The sequence below is a fragment of the Chelmon rostratus genome, chromosome 9 (assembly GCF_017976325.1).
Source record: "Chelmon rostratus isolate fCheRos1 chromosome 9, fCheRos1.pri, whole genome shotgun sequence".
Taxonomy (NCBI): domain Eukaryota; kingdom Metazoa; phylum Chordata; class Actinopteri; order Chaetodontiformes; family Chaetodontidae; genus Chelmon; species Chelmon rostratus.
Window position 1 is genome coordinate 26,459,401 of NC_055666.1, and position 20,147 is coordinate 26,479,547.

Sequence of the window (20,147 nt, forward strand, 5' to 3'; positions counted from 1 at the left end):
GACGATTCACCGTGGGGAGGGTGGAGGCAATGAGCGGGGGCGTTTTTAACGTTGTGACAAGAAAAAGCTATTAAAGAGCGATGAAAAGGGAGAACTTGACCTTGACAAGGAGAAGAAAACAGTGCTAATGAAAGGGAAAGAAAACAAATAAAAGTACTGTAGAGAGGAGGAAATAAGAAAAATAGAAGAACTTTAATAGCTGGCGGTGTGGAGGAGGAGAGGTGGAGGGTAGAGACGGAGTGAAATAAATGATGCCACACTGAGAGTTATCAGTGATGCCTTCAGGGAAATTGAGAGACTTAAAAATAGAGAGAGGGGGAAGCAGACCAGAGCCTGGGAGTAACTCTTTAAACTTAGTAATGTGTTTTATCACAACTTTCTCTGGTAATGAAGTCATGAGTTAATACGAGAAATAAATTGTTACTCACGTTTTTACCAACTTCATTCCTCAATGTGACGTTGGATTCTTCAAACATTGTGATTGTCTTCTTCCCTCTGGTTCATTTTGTTGCATCGAATCCACTGTGAACTGTGACAGAAATACTGTGATTGTCTTTTAAAGGACAGTGGACGTCAACGCTGTTTGTTTCCTGAAGGAAAACCTCGACCGGTGTGTTACTGAAAACAAGGAAATGACTGAATTGGTGCTTTTGGGCATATTTAGTGGTGTGATTTAAGTTTGAATTAAACGATTAAAGGTGCTTCACACCTGACAGACAGCTCTGTTCGTTTACAGTAATTATTTTGATATTTTGAATTTGACATTCATGATCAAAATCAAAGCCTGCACGCTGACTTTGACCAGTGACTCATGACTTGACTCAGCAATTTTGACTTTCTTACTGAAAATTACACAGGAGTGATCTGAGAAGTTTCTGTCAACATCTTTATTCCTGTTGTGAAAACTCTGAAGCAGATTATTGACATGAATGAATCCAAAGTTCAGGCTCTGACCAAGAAACGCCGGGTTTGTGATGAAAGCTCGAATGACTCAGCCCTGTGTTGGCAAATAAAGTGCAAACTCACAGTGAATTAGCTTGTAACATGAGTGGTGTAGCATCATCGACAGTCTGAAACCCTGTCTCATGGTATTAAAAGCAGATAAACGCAGCCCTGTTTTAGGTAAAACTGGCATTTTTGATCTGAAAATGGCACGAATGAAAATGTTGTCATGCAGAATTTACAAACTTTAGTTCGGAATGCGACACATACTGAGAAAAACTGCAAATTTGTTTAACTCAAGTTGCAGTTGTAATCATTTTTGAATTATTCCTGTAACTCTGCTGTTAAAGAAGTTTGAATCATTTCACATGTGGTGACGGCAGCCAGAATGACTTTATGACTGAATGAATTCAGGACTTGGATTTGACTTTTAGAGCCAACATTTGGAACTGCAAAACAAAGACTTTGAGTTCGCAGGTTTTCCTCCCCGGTGAAAGCTGTTGAGTCTTTTTATCCTCTGAGACTGTCTCACCTCGTCACGTCATCAAGAACAGGTGGGCTGGAAGCACCACCTGTGCCGCGTCCTGCGTTGGTTCGCTCAGGCGACACGTTGAGGATATACGAGTATGTTTTCTCACATGTGGACCGGACGAGTCTGTGTGGAAGACACTTCAAAACCACAGCGAAGAAAAAGACGTAACACGGTGTCTCTGCCATTCAGAAGCAATACTGTGTGCACTTTCATTTCTAACTCGTCCTCACACATAAAAACTGCTCATTTCAGCTGCCATAACACACATACACACACACACACACACACACACACACACCCTCTCAGCAGTGAGTATATTTGCATTTCACTTGAAAAGCAAACATGAGAATGACAAAAAAAAAAAAAAAAACAGAGAGAAGTGAAAATGAGTAATGGAGTTCTGGTTGTTCTGAACAGTTTTCTGACCACATCACTGTGTTTCACACTCCTGGAAAGTGAATGTTGCATTTGTTTGGATGAATAAGGAGGGTGTTGCTGCTGTGATTACCTGCCTGTGCTTCAGTCCTATTTTAATGAGCTCACTGTGTGTGTGTGTGTGTGTGTGTGTGTGTGTGTGTGTGTGTGTGTCAGGCTGTTCTGGGACCAGTTCTTAACAGGGCCGGCTGCGGGAGGTCGTGTGTGTCTTTGTTTCATTTTTGTGCCAAAATGTTGCTGGTTCCAAACCGAGGGAAGGTCTATGGGGGGATTTAAAGTGAAACTCTCTCTGGTGGTTCCCAGTGGGCATGTAGACATCCAATCAGAACGTGAGACACAGAGGAGCGCGTTAAAGGTGCTGATGGGTGGATTTTTTCATGGAGGCTGGCTGTTACCTCCACTTTCCATAGCCTTTCTATATATGCTAAGCTAACTGGCTGCTGGTTGTAGCCTCGTATTTGCCATACAGCCATGAGAGGGGAATTAATCCCGAAACCTAACTCTCTGCAAGAAAGCGTATTTCCCAAAGTGTCAAAATATTTATTCGACTGATGGACTAAATTATGAAAATTCATCCAAACTCACAGGTGTGTCAGTTCTTCACCTGTTTGACATCCTGGGAAATAAGTATATTTGCTTCCTTGGTGAGAGTTAGATGAGTAGATCAACACCGCTCTGATGTCTGTCAGTTAAGTTTGAGGTTGGAGGTGGGCGGTGGTTAGCTTAGCTGAGCATCAAGAGTGAAAGCTAAGGACGGAGCTAGCCTGGCTCTGTCTAAACATACAACATATACCTACAAACACCTGTGAACCTCACTGATTAACACAATGTACCAGGTTTGTTTGAGCTGAACACAAACAGAAATCTCATGACACGTTCCATATTGAGCAGGTCAAGACCAACAGTCCCCCCATGAACGAGCACTGAAAAACTTTCTATTAAAACCAGAAATCTGGAGCAGAACCAGACTCTGGCATCTAGACCATCTGCCTCAACCGGCAGGGTAGAGAGTTGGTGAGCTGTAAAGGTATTTTTTAACTCTTTACAGAGCCAGGCTAGCTGAATTCCCCGGCTTCCAGTCGTCATGCTAAGCTAAGCTAATGGACTCATGTTTTTGTATTGATTTGCACAGACATAATCGTATTTTCCAAGAGCCAGATCTTTTTATTGAACTCTACAAAAGAAAGCAAACACATTTATTTCTCAAAATGCCAAACGTTCTGTTTAGATATTCATTTACTGCATTATTTCTACATGAACTTGTTTCATCTTTTCTTCGTCGTTTATTATATGAATACATTTTGTTGTGAACATTTTTTGTATGAAGACTTTTTTCTTTTATTTCTTTCAAAGATATGTGTTATTTTGTAAGAATGCATAAAATAAGCACTGTAAGGAAAATATCGAGGCACCGAGACAAAAATTCAGTTGTCGTCACATGACCCAAGTATGTTATTTCTGTTATGTCCCGTAACGGAAAGCAAAAATGTTGTTTTAGGAACTCATATTTTTCTGGTCAATTACGAACCTTCAAGCTACAATCAAGGTATTTTTATAAAAACTGAACCAAATCAGGTGGACCTGCTTAAACGACTATGTTTCAACATGCAGATTTTAACTACATTATGTTACAGTGTGTAATGCAAACCTTTGCCCAGTTTTGACCTAGAAGCAGCTTTTCACTTGTAAATTAAAACCATGTCTACTGGGTAATGACAGAGTGATTCCACAATTCCCAGAAGAAAATAATCATATCAGGTGGAAATGTGGTTTCTCGAAAAAAGCCACGTTTCCTGATCAGTTTGCCTGCCTTTGAAAGTTAAAATGTCAGATAGTAAATACAAGAATGAGTTAAAAGAGTAAAACCCCACCTCCCCACTGCAGCTGGATGTGAATCAGCATGAACAGGAGTAAATCAACCCCAGGTGTCGGCTGGTTAGAACAACCTGATGAGGACAGCAGCAAATATAATTGGCCTGTACCGGCCTTTTACCTGTAGTGGCGTGATTCAAAGTTTCCTCTTCCTTCTTCTTCTTTTAAGCGCTAAAAATCAATGCAATGAACTGAGCTTGTTGTTGTTTGTGTGTTTGGAACAAGTTTAAAAAAAAGAAAATCTCAAAAACAAGGTGTCTGTGTCTGTGGCTGAAGGCCAACCAGTCGCATTGGAAGACAACAGTAAATGAGAATGTACCTGTTTTCCTTTCATACGCTGTTTTGCACATCGCCGTGGAGAATGTTTCCTCTGAATGTCTGTAATGTTGATGAGACAAAAGAAACCAACCAAGCCCTGGAAAACATGTCTTAATAAAAGAACGTTCACTGTGAGCCTTTGTTTTCCACTGATTCAAACTCTGCATCTCCGTTTACTGTGGAGGCAAAAAGTCAGATTATTGACATCTACTGTAACTGGACAGAAACACATTTTTACAGATGCATAGAGACATTTTCTATTTGCTGTCAAAGAAACACTCTCTGATTGGGTCCTCAAATCCCCAAAGCTTCCTGTCAGCTCACGCTGGATGTGTTTGAAAGAAGCCCGTCTGTGCAGGAGGTTATTACGACCCTCATTTACGTTTATTGTTAATCGGCGACCTTTTTGGAGACATGAGAAGTGTTTAAAACTCAACGCTGAACTTTGGTTCAACAGCCTCAGCAGTCAGCAGGCAGGAGCTCTGAGGATTTACTGGTGCGATTAGATGCTAAATAGCAACATTTTTAACTTTAACACTCATTGACGATATTTATAAGATCGATACAAATCTCACGTCTGTGCAGAGCTGCAGGCGGGAGGCAGTTAGCTTAGCTTCAAACTGTAGCAGCACACTGCATCTCCTAAAACGAAAAGCTGTTGTTTTTACATTTCTCTTGTGCGGATTAAAGAAACGAGATGGATTATGTTAGCGAGTCAATTTTAGAAGCCATATTTTTGAAGTTTGCACTGAGCCAGGCTAGCTGTTTAACCCCGCGACCAGTCTTTATGCTAAGCTAACTAAGCTAACAGCCTCCTGGCTTTAGCTACATAGTCAACACAAAGACATGAAAGTGTTACTGAGCCAATCATCTGACACCTGGAGAGAAAGCTAGTGTTGTTGTTAATGTCTTTTAAAGTAAAGTATTTATCAAAGGAGGTAGTTATGTGCAAGATATTTCCAAAACGTCTTCGAAATTTGTTTTGTCATCTGTCATCTCTGCTCCTAAACTGTCTTCATTTTCTCTTCAGGTCTTCTCAACCTCATCTCTCAGGCTTCTTTCTGCTTTCCCGCTCTCTCTCCATATAACTCATGTCTCCGCTCTGTCTCACACCATTTCGTATATATAAATCACCTCAGCGGTCTTTGCGTCTCTCTGTCACTTCAGTCGAGAGAAACTTCTCACCAGACTGACATCTGCCTGGTTTCTCTCTGTTAAACAAACACAAACACACTATCCATCCTTGTCTCTGTTGCTGCGGTAACAGGGAGAGATCTGAGGGGCGTCCTGTCAGTTTAGAGGAGTTGTCGCCGGAGCAACGCTGCGGGTCAACGCCGCCTCTCCAAACGGTTTACAACGCGAAGAGAGGAGGACGGAAACGAAAGAGAGGAGAGAAAAAGCAAACAGGAGACCAGAGGAGAGAAGAGGAGATATAAGGAGATGAAAGGAGAGAGGAAACGACAGGAGTGAAGGGATGAGGGGCACTAAGATAAGAAAACTCTGCCCTCCTAAATGTATTAGACGATGAAAGAATATTAATATAGATCATTTTATTCAAGACTTAATGGTTATTAAGTGTGATAGAGTCCAGATAATTCCTTTTGTTGAAGGTGGACTGAACTTGTTTTATTCTGAAGATACTAACATGACTGATAAACATACTCCCATGAAAACAACTACAGTTAAAGGACATTTGCCCTGGATCAGCAGTTTATGTAAGACCAAAACAAGAGATGCAAAATCCAACAACTATCACAGCAGCCTGTCTCAGGTTAAACCACAATCTCCATAATTAACCTGATATTTACTAATAATGTAATTATTTCTGATCCTTTACTTATTTCCCATGTGTTTAATGAGGATATCTCTTCTTTCTGTGGTTGTGGTTTGCTACGTGTGAGTTGAAATGAAGATGTCGTGCTGGTTCAGACAGTTGCTGCTTGCGTATTAATGGATCCCCTTGCAGATTTATTTAATTTGTTAATTGTACTATTGCTTTTGAGAAACTTAAATGTAATCAGTATATCAATTTTGTTTCCATTACAATCTTGTTCCACACCTCATTTTTCCATCATCATGGCTTTTCTAAAAATGACTCATGATGTATAATCATCCTTTGATAAAAGCCAAGTCACCGGTGCAATTTAATCAATGTTTCCAAGGCAACCCTCTTCTTCATAAGCTCTGTTATATTGATTTAAATCAAAATGCTCTCATTTGGTATAATGGTCATCTTAATAAAAGATGTCAGTGTATTGTCCTTCAGCATTTTCAGTCTGGCTATTTAATTGTTGAAAAGGTTGAAAAAGTGTTCCCCAAGGCTCCACCTTGGGACCACCACTTTTTTTCTGAAGGACTTACCTCGAACATGCTCTAATTGCCTTGTTTATTTTATTATTTTTTATATCACAAATCCAGAATCCTTTACAGCTCAATTCTAACTTGGTCCAAAACTGGTTTCAGAACAGCAAACCTGTATTGAATAAGAGTCCTGCAGCGCATAGATGTTCCTGATGATTAACTTGATTTGCATATTAAAACATGTTTGACAGTCCAAATCTGGGAAGCAATTTCTCTGGATTCAGAGTTGTCATTATCATCATTGCATGTTAACCCCTTGATGCCTGAATTTATTTAGAATTATATTAAAAAAAATTAATTCTTTGTGTTTTTGCTTTCAAATTGATCCTAAATTAAGAGGAGTTTGTTAATTTTTCCGTAGCACATACAATAGATATAAATTTAGGTAGGTTCACCAACTAGAATAGGGTTCAAACAAACAGTACATGTCCATTTTTTTTAATGCTTAAATGCAGTAAAAACATCTTTTTTGTGTATTCAAAATTCATTTATTTCATCAAAACAGCCACAAAATTGGCTTACAACCATTACATTGTAACAACAATTAGAACGGGGGTTCTTTCACTTTGTCCGGTCCGACGAGAAACCAGTGCTTGCAAAAGGTTCCTAGGTGTGTGTTGAATAGCCACAAACTGATGCACGATGCACGAATCGGCTGCAACGTGGATTAAAGCGGTATGATGTGAATTCGCGACAATCAGCGTTAAGGGGTTAAATATGTTCAATTTGCATATACTGACATCATCATATAACTATTTACATAAAGCTTTAAAAAATTAAGCAACACTAAACTGAGTTAGCTATAATTATTTTAATTAAATTGAATGCCTCTGAGAAACAACCAGGGTTACATTAAACAACACAGTGAAGGTTGATCATATCTGAAGAAGAGCTCCTCGGCTCTCCGTTCTCAGCACTGCCAAGAGACTTTGCACTCAGTCAACTGTATGCAAATGAGCCAACTTCCTGTTATCCTGAAGTAACTTTACTGACATTGTCAGCACTGTCTCGGGTGGTTCACATCAGGCTAAATGCCAGCTAGCAGCTTGTGTCATCTGTGAGGTTTGAGCTCCAGAGTCACAGTGTCAGGAGCATCACTTAAAAACATCTTTGGGGTTTGAGTCCAGTCGGGAACATTGCTGCATTTCTGTCTCCTCATTTCCTGTCGTCTCTCTAGAGTCTATATATTATAACTTGGCTCTATAAGTCAAGCTTGTTAAAGGAAAGGAAGGTTTTGTCTAAATATTCCAGTTGCTATTATACATTCACATACTTGTGAAATACATGAATGTATAATATATGCTATTCTCTATATGTTATTCTCTTTGCTTCCAGGGAACTGAGCAGACCAGAGACATATTTTAATGTCAGGAACTTCTTTACTTTTTATGCATCTGCAGTCGAAAGCTGATGTACTGAGATATATGCAGGATTCAAGTTATCTAAACTTAATGAAGTATTCCACAATAATTACAAATGCAGTATAATTCTAGTTTGATCTTAATCAGGGACAGTGAATCGATCATCCTCCAATCTGATCAATCATTGCAGCTTTTGATGTAATTAAATTTAAAAAATGTGTGATTTTTCCTCATGTTCAAAGAATTAATGTCACATATTTTCAAGTTAATTTTAGTGGTCACAGCCTCAAATGGTCATTTCTTGACATGATCTTTGTTGATGTAATTCACAATTTACATTTTGCAGCTCAAATGCCTCAAAGTCTCGATCCAGTTGATCAGAGCAACACAAACAAAGCCCTGCATCACTGAAAAATACTTTTTCAAAATGTGTTGTTCCAGCGTGAAAGAAGTGGGAGGATGCAGCTGCAGACGGTGCTAAATCCTCGCAGGCTCTCCAGCAACAGTTGATGCTGCAGCCAGCGGTGAGCGATGAAACAAAGAGCAGAGATTAAAATAAAGAGGAGCAGGTGGAGGAGGAGAGGTGAGAGAAGAGCGGCGAAGAGAGGAGAGGAAAACAGCCTCGAACTGAAACGCTGGAGGAGAATAAAGGCGTGGGGAGGAGAGAGGAGAGGGGGTCTCCAGCAGGAATGAGGAGGAGGAGAAAATACAGGGTTAGAAAAAGAAGGAAAGGAGAGGACTGATGAGTGGATGAGGAGAAGAAAATGAATGAGAGGAGATTATGAAACTGACCTCGAATACCTTGAACTTTGAGCGTTAGAGGTCTCTTTTAGGCGATGACAGTGAACGCCACATGAAGCAGATGTGCTGAGTGGAAGTGAAGCATTTTCTTCTTCATTATTCTCTCAAAATATTTAGTCTCAGGCCACATTAAGACAATAACAAGCTGGGAACATGCTTGAGCTTTCATCCTGTTCTCATTCAGGTTGTCAAATACCGACGACTGAGCTTCCTTCTGTTTTGAGCTGACTGGCTTGCTAACAGTCATTAGACTAGCAAGCTTGTTAAAGATAGAGATTTTGTGGTGTGGTTTATGCTTTTCACAGCGATAAATGATTAAAGACAGCACTGTTGAGACTGTTTTGGTCCACGATGTCAAATCGGGTGTTAAATTTCACCAAAGTTGAACTTACTGCAAAGAAAATGCACAGTTTTACTTCACCCCCTGTAAGAAAAACAAATCGTGCCCTCGATGTAATTATTATCCACGTGATGAAGAGGGCAGGAGGGAAGAAGACGGGAAAGGAGGTGACAGGAATGAAGAGGTATCGTCATGAAAAAGGAGATGGTGATGTGAGAGGAGAGGAGGCGAGATGGAGGCAGGAAGGATGGACACGTTCTCTGAACAAAAGCAGGAATTTATTGCTGCTTTTGCGTCATGTGTTGTCATCTTCTCTGCTTCATTTCCCACGCAGTCATCTCCCTTCTTTCACTCCTCCTCTCTCTACAAACAAGTATAAATCAGCCAAAGCTGCACTTTGCAGGCCACTCGCTTTTCATGTGTTCAAAGATGCTTATATAAGGCAATATAATGAAAACAGCCCCCGTGCACGTTTCATCTCTCAGCTACAATCCTGGTCACGTGGTGATCGTCAGCTGTGAGCTTGAATTTCAATCAAGAGGAGAGGGGCTGAGAGGTGACCCCTGGATCCAGAAGATGTGCTCAGGTCTGTAAGGTCAGGTCATTAATGGACTTATGGGAGCTGACCATTGATTGTCCCCTACAGATGCAGCTGGAGAACCCTCCGACAGGAAGTGAATGGCCCTCACGTGTCTGCAAAAATACCTTCTGACCTTGCTGCAAATGCGCCGCCGGCGTAAAGAAGCCGATGGCTCATTTCCATTGTGTTTTAATTCAGCAGAAAGCACGACAGTTGGCTGATTAGTGACTGATCCTCCTCATAATGTGAAGTGCTTTAGATGTCATCTGCGGCTGCAGGCGCAGAGCTAACCTTTTGAGGAAAGGTCAACTTTAAAGACGTCTAATGATAATAATAATTAATATAATAATCGTGCATTTCAATACAGATTCAACAAACTCTTTAGACTTGTCATAATCACCCGTGATGAACGCCACCTGCGTGGGGGGAGCTCTGTGAGCAGAAAAAAGACTCTAGTAGCTTCTAGTCCTACTTTCACCAACCAGCAGACAAAAACAGTTCAGCAGATATCAGAGCAAACAGCAAAAAACAAAGTACAAACCTGATTGCAAAAATGTTGTGTTTGACATCTACTCACCTGAAAACAGCACAAAGACAAACAACATATTTAAAGTTTGACCTCATCAGCTTCATCGCTTGTTGTAAATATCTGCTTATTGTGCTTATTGATGCAGCAACACGTTTCAAACACGTTGGGACAGGAGCAACTAAAGACTGGGAAAGATGTGAACGCTCCAAAACACCTGTTTGGATCATTCCACAGGTGAACAGGTCGATTGGTGACAGGTGAGAGTATCATGATTGGGTGTGAAAGGATGGAGCGAGGTTCACCACTTTGTGAACATGTGATTGGATAAAGGATGCAGACTGCATGCAAATGGTCGATGATGTGGTGAACAGAATACTAATTTTGCATTATGTTTGTTTTAGTTCTGTATTTTATTTTGTTAATTTTGGACTCATGTATGAAATCCACATTTATTAAGATGGAGACACTATGTCTCTGAAATCCAGTTAGAAGGAAGAAATGAAAACACAGAAGTTAAACAAACAACATTAAAATGATGGTAATAATACTATTTTTCAACAGTGATATTATGCAGATTACTTTACCTCCCATTTTATTTCCATTTCCTGCCACCTTATACTTCCATTCCAGCACATTTCAGAGGAAAATATTTTACTTTTTACTCAACTATATTTATTTGATTCATCTTTGATTAATATTATTAATACAAAATATAAATCACATGATATATTGTTATAGGTTAAGCTACCCAGCAGTAATTAAACTAATTAATCACCAAATGATGAACACATTAATGCATCAGCAATTATAATCCAATAATATAAATATGCTTCTGAAAGGGACCATTCTGCATAATGACTTTTACTGTCTCTCCCTCTCCCTCTCCTCTCTCTCTTGCTCCCTCTCCTCTCTCTCTCTCTCTCTTCCTCTCCCTCTCTTACCCCCTCTCTCCCTCTCTCTCTCCTCTCTCTCTCTTCCTCTCCCTTTCTCACCCCTCTCTTTCTCTCTCTCTCTCTCTCTCTTCCTCTCCCTTTCTCACCCCTCTCTTTCTCTCTCTCTCTTTCTCTCTCTCTCTCTCTTCCTCTCCCTTTCTCACCCCTCTCTTTCTCTCTCTCTCTCTCTCTCTCTCTCTTCCTCTCCCTTTCTCACCCCTCTCTTTCTCTTTCTCTCTCCCCCCCCTCTCTCTCTCTCTCTCTCCCCTCTCTCCCCCCTCTCTCTCTCTCTCTCTCTCCCCTCTCTCTCTCTCTCTCTCTCTCTCTTTCTGGTTAACTTCGGAACTGGAAATGGAAACCGAGGAAAATGTTCTGTCGGCTGGCAGAGAATCAACAAATAATCACTTTTTCCACCTCTCTGGAGTTCATTCAGTCTCGAGTCCGTCTCTGAACGGTTGTGTTCTGGTCCTTCATGGGTCCTTTTCAGGGCTGATACAAATTTTCTGCCCCATTAAGACCCACAGAGCCCAGCATGTGCAGTTGTTGCTCAGTGGAGAAAAGTCTGCTTCCACTGATGTACTGTCAAGTATGAATACATTTTTTTCTATATTACAATATTATATATATTATAAGATAGTACTTCTGTGACTGACTAATTACTGGAGAAAGTCCAGCAGGCGTTCATCATGTTCAATCGTCTGTGTGTGGCTGCTGCTTTTCAATTAGAGGGCGATTGGCTGTTTTGCTCGTGGCGAGCCCCCCGCCATCTCAGAAGAGACGATCACCCTCCCAAAGAGAAAATATGCATTATTCTCTGCTCGGCTCTCTCACAGTTTTGAAATGGAAAACGTCTTCCCAAAGATGAGAAATAAGAGCGGGGAAGCCTTTAAGCCGAGCGTCCACAGGGAAGCTCTGCTTATCTGCCTGCTCTCAGTGAAAGGTGGTGCAGCTGCAGATTCCTGAGAGCGTCGAGGGAGCTTCCTGCTCTCCAAACTTCAAAATGTTTCAGCTCCATCCAGAACAACACTAACAGCTTTACAGCCGTCTCAAGGTAACAGCAGGAGCTGCTCTCATTAACACAAGCATCTGCTCGGCGAGGCGCAAAACCACCATTCTGGTCAGGGTTGAGCTACGACGTCTTAACATTTATGTCATGAAGTAATCCAAACAGTCCTCAAAATGTGTTACTACAGATAAAGAGATGAAACTGGGCTTACAGGAAGTGTTTTTGACAACATTTGAAATAAAAATGTAACCAGATTCAGTTTTACCAGAGACTAATATACTCATTTTCAGTATTTATACCATCGAGGTGTTTCCATACCATATATTGCATGATACATATCCTCTCTGATCCTCTCTTTTCTTCTTCTTGGGTTAATTTTTCACATGAAGTCATTTAAGGGACGATGAGCAGTTTTCAATATTTATATATTTTATATCCTGGACGGTGTACGTACACGTCTACACCCTAAAAGGCTTTTTCCCAAATTAAAGGAAACAAAATGATCCCAGTGATGAGATGTATTTCTTTCTGACAGAATAAAAAAGACAAGTAAATAATAAAATAAATAAAAATCAAAGTGTCCATAAAAATCTTTCAAACCTCTCCTGCATCATAATCTGCATCTCCACTGTGTGTCTGTTAAAAAAAGAGGCCAATCAGAGTTTTATCACTATATTTAATTATACTGATAAATAACAGTCAGAAAATGAAAAAAGGTCTTTCAGATAACGTAACACTGACGATTTCACTCACATGAAAAGTCTTTTTTCGCTGAGCATCTATAACGGAATAATAACCGAAAGGGAAAAGCATTTCAGCTTCACAGAAGTAAGGTGAAATATTTGGTTTATCAGTCATCTCGTGTCAAGCTCGGCTAATGAACGTCGTTCCCTGTTAATCTCATTCAACTCAGATGAGAGGACGGGCTGATTTATAGGCATATAGCCTCACTTTTCATTGGTGGAAGCTGCCCAAATGGTATAAAAAGTAGCTTGAATTATCACAGCCTGGTCAAATCACTTCCTGCCTGTGCCACGCCGAGGTCCAGGTGTGTTCTGGCTCGACACACAGCGGCTAATGTAGGCAGCTAACACGCTTGCTAACAAACACAAGCCTTTGGAAGCTATAGTAACCTTATTTTGGGGAAATGTGAGCTTTCATTGGAGGATTTCTTTAATTTAACAGGAGATTTTGGAGAGTTTGAAAAGTTTCCATCAACACCTTAACAATTTAAAAGTATATTACACATGATTCTCCTAAAAAACAACATGTAGGCTCAAAAGTAATCCCTCTCAGTCTTCACATATGACCCACTTATTGTTACCTGCAGAGCCTCTGCTCTCGGCTCGTATTTTCTTCTTTTCTTCTTGTTTTCTGGGCTGCAACCTTTGGGCGGCGGGTGTGGAGCTTCCAGCCAGCTCGCAGGTGAGGTTGAGACTATAAAAAGGTGGCGACCAGGCCATTTTGGTCCTTTAGCCGCCCTGCCAGCTTTCGCAACCACCAGGACTAGAGCTGCTGGCCGCCGTGCTGTTTCAGTCCAGCACATAAACACAGTTAAAGAAAGAGACAAACCGAGTCTTTTAGTGTCTCGTATGTGTGTTTTTAGCTGCTTTAGGTGCAGATGCTGCATTATGAGGGTCAAGAGAGCTCAGTTTACAACGAATTAGCAAGTGCTGAATAGGTGTCATTAAAGTCACAAAGACGATTCCAAGCTAAAAAGAAGTCATTTCAGCAGAAGAAGAGCTGGAAACTATTTAGAACAGAGGATGCATGTGCCACTAAGGGTATAATAAACCCCTTCAGCAAGAAAAACAGATGTATAAACCAATGAAACAGTTCTATGTTCACTCCTAGCACTCTAAAGGACATTTTCACCAATGTGAAGCTAAATGCAGGCATGCACGCAGTCTATAATGGCCAGCTCATCTAAAATGCATGGTGCTGCTGTCGGCATACATCAGTCTGCATCAGAGGCTCCCCTGCTCCCACACGGGTTAATGTAATTCCATCTCTGACTGACCGTAAGTGCACTGTGGAGCTTTATGGAGGAAAATTAGCCCCAGCAGATCTTTTTCTCTCCTTCCCAATCCAATCGGCCTCCCTCTCATTTGTATCAATTAGGCAGCAGGCGGGATTACTCGAGCTGCTTGTGCGCTGAATGTTGACGAGCGTTTGCACTTCGGGGACACGGAGGAGAAGAATACGAAGCGTCAGAGCTCCAAGGTCCTTTATTTGGCTTGGATTTACATTCTGACAAAACTGACAGCAAGAGTCGGTAACACTTTGCCCTCTCATGGTTTCTACTGACAGCATTACGAATTCTTTCACAAACAATGAAGACAAATGTTCCCTTTACAGATCTACACATTTCATATGCATGTTCAGGTTTTATCAAAGCTTTAATGACCTTCAGAACACACATTATAAGCCTGTTGTGAACACAAAGACCAAAAATACTGTCTGACATGACGTTTTTCTGAGAGAAAACCATTCACAAGTCTAAAAACTGACGTCAGCAACAACTTGCAGCAGCTATTTAATTCACAACGGCCTTCTATTAACCAGTGTGTTAACCTCTGCGATGTAAATGTGCAGCTACAGCCATTCAAGGGTCTTCATGAATTCATCCTGCAGCATTACGACTGGTGACAACATGTCCATCGTGAATTAGAGCGTTTTTAACAACATGAATTGTTTTTTCTCCTGCTGAAAATCTTCACCTTCATCTGGTTTAAAGGATAACTTTCGTTTTTTACAACCTGGACATTTGTAGCATTAAATACGCCCATTTACTCACCCAGACAACTTTGGTGGCATTTGGAGTCGTTTTGAAGAAATTAGCCCCAGAGGAGCGGCGCGTATATCCGTATAATGCGAGTACTCGGGGCATCCATGCGCAGCCTCTATATTCAAGATTCAAGATTCAAGAGTCTTTATTGTCATTGCGCATGTCAATGAAATTTTCATTGCAACCCCCATGTTAGGAACAGATAGTAAGAAAGATAAAAAGATGAGAAAGAATAAAATTAAGATAACTACAATACAATAAAATAAACCAACATGCAATAAAAATATTCGTAAAGCAATTAAAAATATAACGGAATGAAAATATAAATACTAAGGCAATAAAAATATACTAAACAATAAACAATAAAAGATGGAAGTGAAATGTGCAAACAGAATAAAATATACAAGCAAAATTAAATATACACAGTGAAATATCACGCATAATCTGCGGTGAAACTCGTTCATATTCCAATATTTGTTTATAATATGCTGGTGCTATTCCCCTCTGAGCCCGTGGTGGCATGTCATCAACATCCAGCGTCTCTAGGAAACTACCTCTGACGTGGATGATGTCATTTCCGAACGCCGGGCGCGAGCAGCCAGCCACAACATGGCTACGAATACGCAATAATGAACCATAGCTGTGCCAAACTACAGCTAAACTAGCCGACCGCCGGCTCAGAGGGGAATAGCACCAGCATATCATAACAAAATATTGGAATCTGAACGAGTTTTGCCGTAGATTATGCGTTAATAGAGGCTGTGCATGGATGCCCCGAGTACTCGCATTATACGGATATACGCGCCGCTCCTCTGGGGCTAATTTCTTCAAAACGACTCCAAATGCCACCAAAGATGTCTGGGTGAGTAAATGGGCATATTTAATGCTAGAAATAAGGTTATCCTTTAAAGCAAGCCAACATTTCATTCAGTTTCTCTACCGTGTATCCACAACAGGGCAGATGATGCATAAACAATTACAAGCAATCGTTCCTCTGCATGAGAAGTGGCTGACACGTGACACTCGACATGGTTGCATCTCAAAAGATCATACCCTATGTGTTTTTGTTATTTTCACAAAAAGACAAAACTCACTGATGAAAGGGGAAAACGCTTCCTTAAATGTCCACAATCATTATTATGAAGTGTAAAATCAGGTTTCTTGACCCCTCGGCTTGAATAAGAAGAAATAGCCGGCGGCTGATCAGTGCTGCGATACCTCAGCGCTGCAGGAAAACAGTGGGAGCAAAGTGTGGCAGAAAGCTCGCTGAATCGCTGTTAAATCATCTGTTGAATAACTGAAAGGGGGCGTTTCAACCTTTGATGCGAGAGAAGGTTCAGACTGTGCAGTCGTGCAGATTAGAAGACCTCGGGGTGCCTCCGTTTCTTCAGACGCTCGGTGGAAACTGGATGGTGGCGTCTAGGCTGACGTTGGCAGTGTGGGTGTAACTGGGCCGGAGGAAGGCGGCTTATCGAGCAGATCCTATGCAGCCTCAGATGGATGGCTTCCTGGAGCCAGCACTGCGAAGACCGTCTATTCATTACTGAGTGTGAGGCTGTAAATCTGCTCATCAGGGAGACCTTTTGTTCATTATGAACCAGCTCATGACAACACGGCATGTCGCCCGTACTCGATTTAATCTGTGCTGAACCTTTTTACATGTTAGCTAATGTTTCAAGGTCATTTGTGGGATGCTACCACGTCCTGAGGCAAACAAACAACAGAAACTCAACACCCCCCACATGCATTCGTGTCTTCCTCGTTCGGTGAGAATCTGTGAAGCGTTAACTGTCTGATTACTGATGGATCTGATAACAGGCTGCACTGTGGCTGAGCTTCACTTTATCATCTTAGTGTCCTTGTATGGCTTGACAGCGGTGGGAGTACGACTGGAGAAAGAGCTGTTTTATGTTTTTGCTGCTGGAACAACTGCCAAACCACACTGAAGACGGGGGGGAAGGAGGAGTCAGCTCAGAGGTGTAGCTTCACTGATTTCCCGCTCTATGCATCTTTAGATTTGATTTCTGGAAATGTTCCTGCATGAGGAGGGAACCGAACCATGACCTGAGGAAAAAAATCTGCTAGTTTTCGCTGCTGGTCCTGGTCCTGGTCGTGGTCCTGGTCAAACTGACTTCTCAGGGACTCGAGTTTTAATTCAACCATCATAAACCAACCAAAAGCAGGACAGGAGCAATAAGAACGAGTTTTAAAAGCTACCTAGAAAAAACAGTAAAGCACATGTGAATACTTCAAATGTTATTTATTCTGAGCAAGGAATAAAGAAACGAAAGACTGCTAAAATGAAAATGACTTTATCTGTTTTAAGTAATTTAGCGAATAAAAATCTGAAACGTGTGTTGGCTCCGGCGTGTCCAAGCTGAGAGTTTGGAGCTTTTCAAACTGCTGATAAAACAACAGTTTAACCGGAGGATGATGTGTTGGCCTCTTTCTGCTCAACTAAACAAACTGATTCATTAAAATGACAAAGAATTGATTGACAATTAAAAATATAATTAGCTGCAGCCCCTAAATGAGCAAAGAGAAATTCACCTTTGGGTAGCTGCACATCATCATGATCATCATCATCCTTCTCTTAAAGTGTCCAGTGGGAAGTATTTAAGCACATAATATCCATCCAAGAGATGGAGAAAAATGTGTGTTTTGTCATTTAAAAGTAGATTAAACAGTTATTTGTGACATTTACATGTGCAACAAATGGGTATATACACAAAGCAACTTCAGCTGCGGTTCAAACCAGCAGCTGTTACAAATCATTTACTCATAAGGCTCATAGCTTTCAGTTTTTACCACCTTCAACTGATAAATACCTGCATTTCTTTTGAAAGATAAAAATCAAAAAAACCTTCATTTTACTGCCACATAAACACTGAAGACACACAACAGTACAGAAGCTTTAGAATGAACTTAACAGTACGTGTTGGTACAGCATTTGTCTGCTCAGTAAAGCAGGTGGATGGCGTTTATATTCTGAATATAATACCTACAGCTTGTAACTAAAACTTATGTTTTATATTACATACATATTACATTATATTACATGTGGCGCCTTTCTGTAATTAATCCAAAACAACATTTTCAAGGTTAGCTGGAAGTCTTAAAAATCCATGCTGGTCAATAAAAAAGACTACTCAAAAGTACCATTAACCCTTAATTTAGTAAATACATTAAAACATAAAAACACATTAAAAAAAGAATCAGAAAAATAAAAGTTTTGAAGACATCGAGAAGAAAGGTGTTAAAGAAAAGAGCTCCAACACAAACTAAGTCTCTAACGTCTGATGTACTTTGTTCTCGGGTTGGGTTTCAGATCGATTTGACTGGTTCAGTCTGGGTTCTTATCAAATGCTGCTTTGATGCTCTCGCAAACCGTATCGAAGTATGTCGACAGTAAAAAAACACTTTTGAAACTCAATTCTTCACGAACAAGTTAAATGTCTGTTTTCCTTTGATTTTCATTGAGCCAGATGTTATCTATGCTATCTGTTTTCATGTAATTATGACAAGACAAAAAAATAAACAGACAAACAAACAAAAAAAAACTGTTCTTCCTCCCTTTGTGAAATCATTTTGTTGCTTACTTGCACTTAAGTGCATTCCATGAACCAAAGAAGAACTGATTTGGAACATTTCAGGAGTGTCTCATAATTACAAGACCCACAGCTCACAGCCGGGAGTTTATCTCTGAATTATGAGATACCGATCTCATATCTGTGACCATCGCATCAAGATCTCGTTGTTATGAGACACTAAGTCATAATTACACAACTAGTTTTTTCCTTCGGTGAACGTGAACACTGTACACGTGCTCGGGCGCAGCAGGCCGATCAGAGAAACCATGATTCTCATGAACACAGAACCGGTTCCACTTCAGAACCTTTTGGACCCCCAACCCTTTTGTTCTAAAAACATATTTCCTACAGTTATTGTAAAGTTAGTTACTTGATCTAAAGTTTTTGTGTTGTCTATCTTAAAGTAGTGCGCCATTTTACTGAATAAGGCAAAAATCAAAGTGCAACAAAAAAAAAATGTTGATTTCTTTTTTCTTTTTCCTGAATGAGGTGGTGGGTGGTCAAACACTAAAAGCTCTAAATGAGATGGTTATGAGTGCACACGTTAAAAAAAGTTCCAAAAGACCAAATCAATGCCAGTTTGTGAGGTAGTTTGATTTTTGACTGAAATATTTTAAAACATCATATATTCCGGCTGTCAAAATGAAAACTTACCTCTAAAAACCTCTAAACTGTTCAAATCTCTTGAAGGTATCTCCTACCTGAAGGAATGACTTATCACAATTACCGTATAATTAGATTGTACTACATGGCTGGACCTGGAACGTAACTGCCAGGAGACATGCATGTCAGATACAACAGGACGCGGTAGTGCAGCGGTGACGTGATGAAACACGCCGAGCGCTTCGTAATGCTTTAACATGTGATGGATGAATCCTAAAATGTTCGCCGTGTCCAACAGCAGCAAATCAAAGAAGAACAACAGAAAAATGTGCCCTAAAATGGTTTCTAAATGGCCTGTGTGTGACTTCCACCTGCCATCAGTCATTTCACTTCATCACTGGACCATGTAGGTGGAGAACGTCTCTTCGTGTTTATGTCCATTACGGGCGACGATTTGCTCGATGGCCGCGTAGGTTCCTGTGAGGAACCCCACCAACCCAATCAGGCTGATGAGGATGTTCTTGAAGGTCACCAGCGGCGACAGGCCGTCGGTGTGAAACGTTATAATCTGGAGGATGGGAGGAAAAATCAGCGCCAAGAAACTGCTGCTGACCGATCCAACCAATGAGATGACGAGGTCCAGCTCTGGTATCAGGATGGCGAGGGCACCTGGAGGAGGACGAACACAGAGACCCAATGAGACGGAGATTTCTAACGGTAAGAGAGTTAAAAATTAATTTTGGTTAACAGACTTCTTCATTGAAAGACTGATTGACTGGTGCTTTCATAGCATCTCTCCAGTTTATGGACCCACATCATTAGACACACCCCTTATATTCAGCACAGGAATTTGACTGGTCTGAGATCAAATGACCGAACTAAAGCCATGTATATGTGGATCCCTCATTGGCTGCTGTATTGTTAAACACATTGTTTAACTTCTGAAGTTTTCATACTCATTTTACTTATCTTTGGGAAGTGTTGTATGTTGACCCTGAAGAAGGCTACAAGTCAAAACCCGGTCCCAGTAGTCGTTCTTAACACCACAAGTGTTGCTGTGGTTTTGACCTTTTCAGACCAGGTTCCCCCCTCCATGAACTTATTTGCTAGTATGGCCTCTTTCACACATGCAAATTACTGAGATAACCTTCCAGGCA

The 20,147-nt window shown here is 40.7% G+C and overlaps 1 protein-coding gene across 1 annotated transcript in view; it reads right to left on the bottom strand.

The window, feature by feature from the left end:
• Positions 1–17,038: 17,038 nt before the first annotated feature.
• The window catches only part of slc36a1 (solute carrier family 36 member 1), a 39,124-nt gene continuing 36,015 nt past the window's right edge, over positions 17,039–20,147 (bottom strand). Inside the window, exon 12 of the mRNA XM_041943963.1 lies at positions 17,039–19,659. Within this exon, the coding sequence (XP_041799897.1) occupies positions 19,385–19,659 (275 nt within the window). The 3' untranslated portion in view covers positions 17,039–19,384. The remainder of the gene's footprint in view (positions 19,660–20,147) is intronic.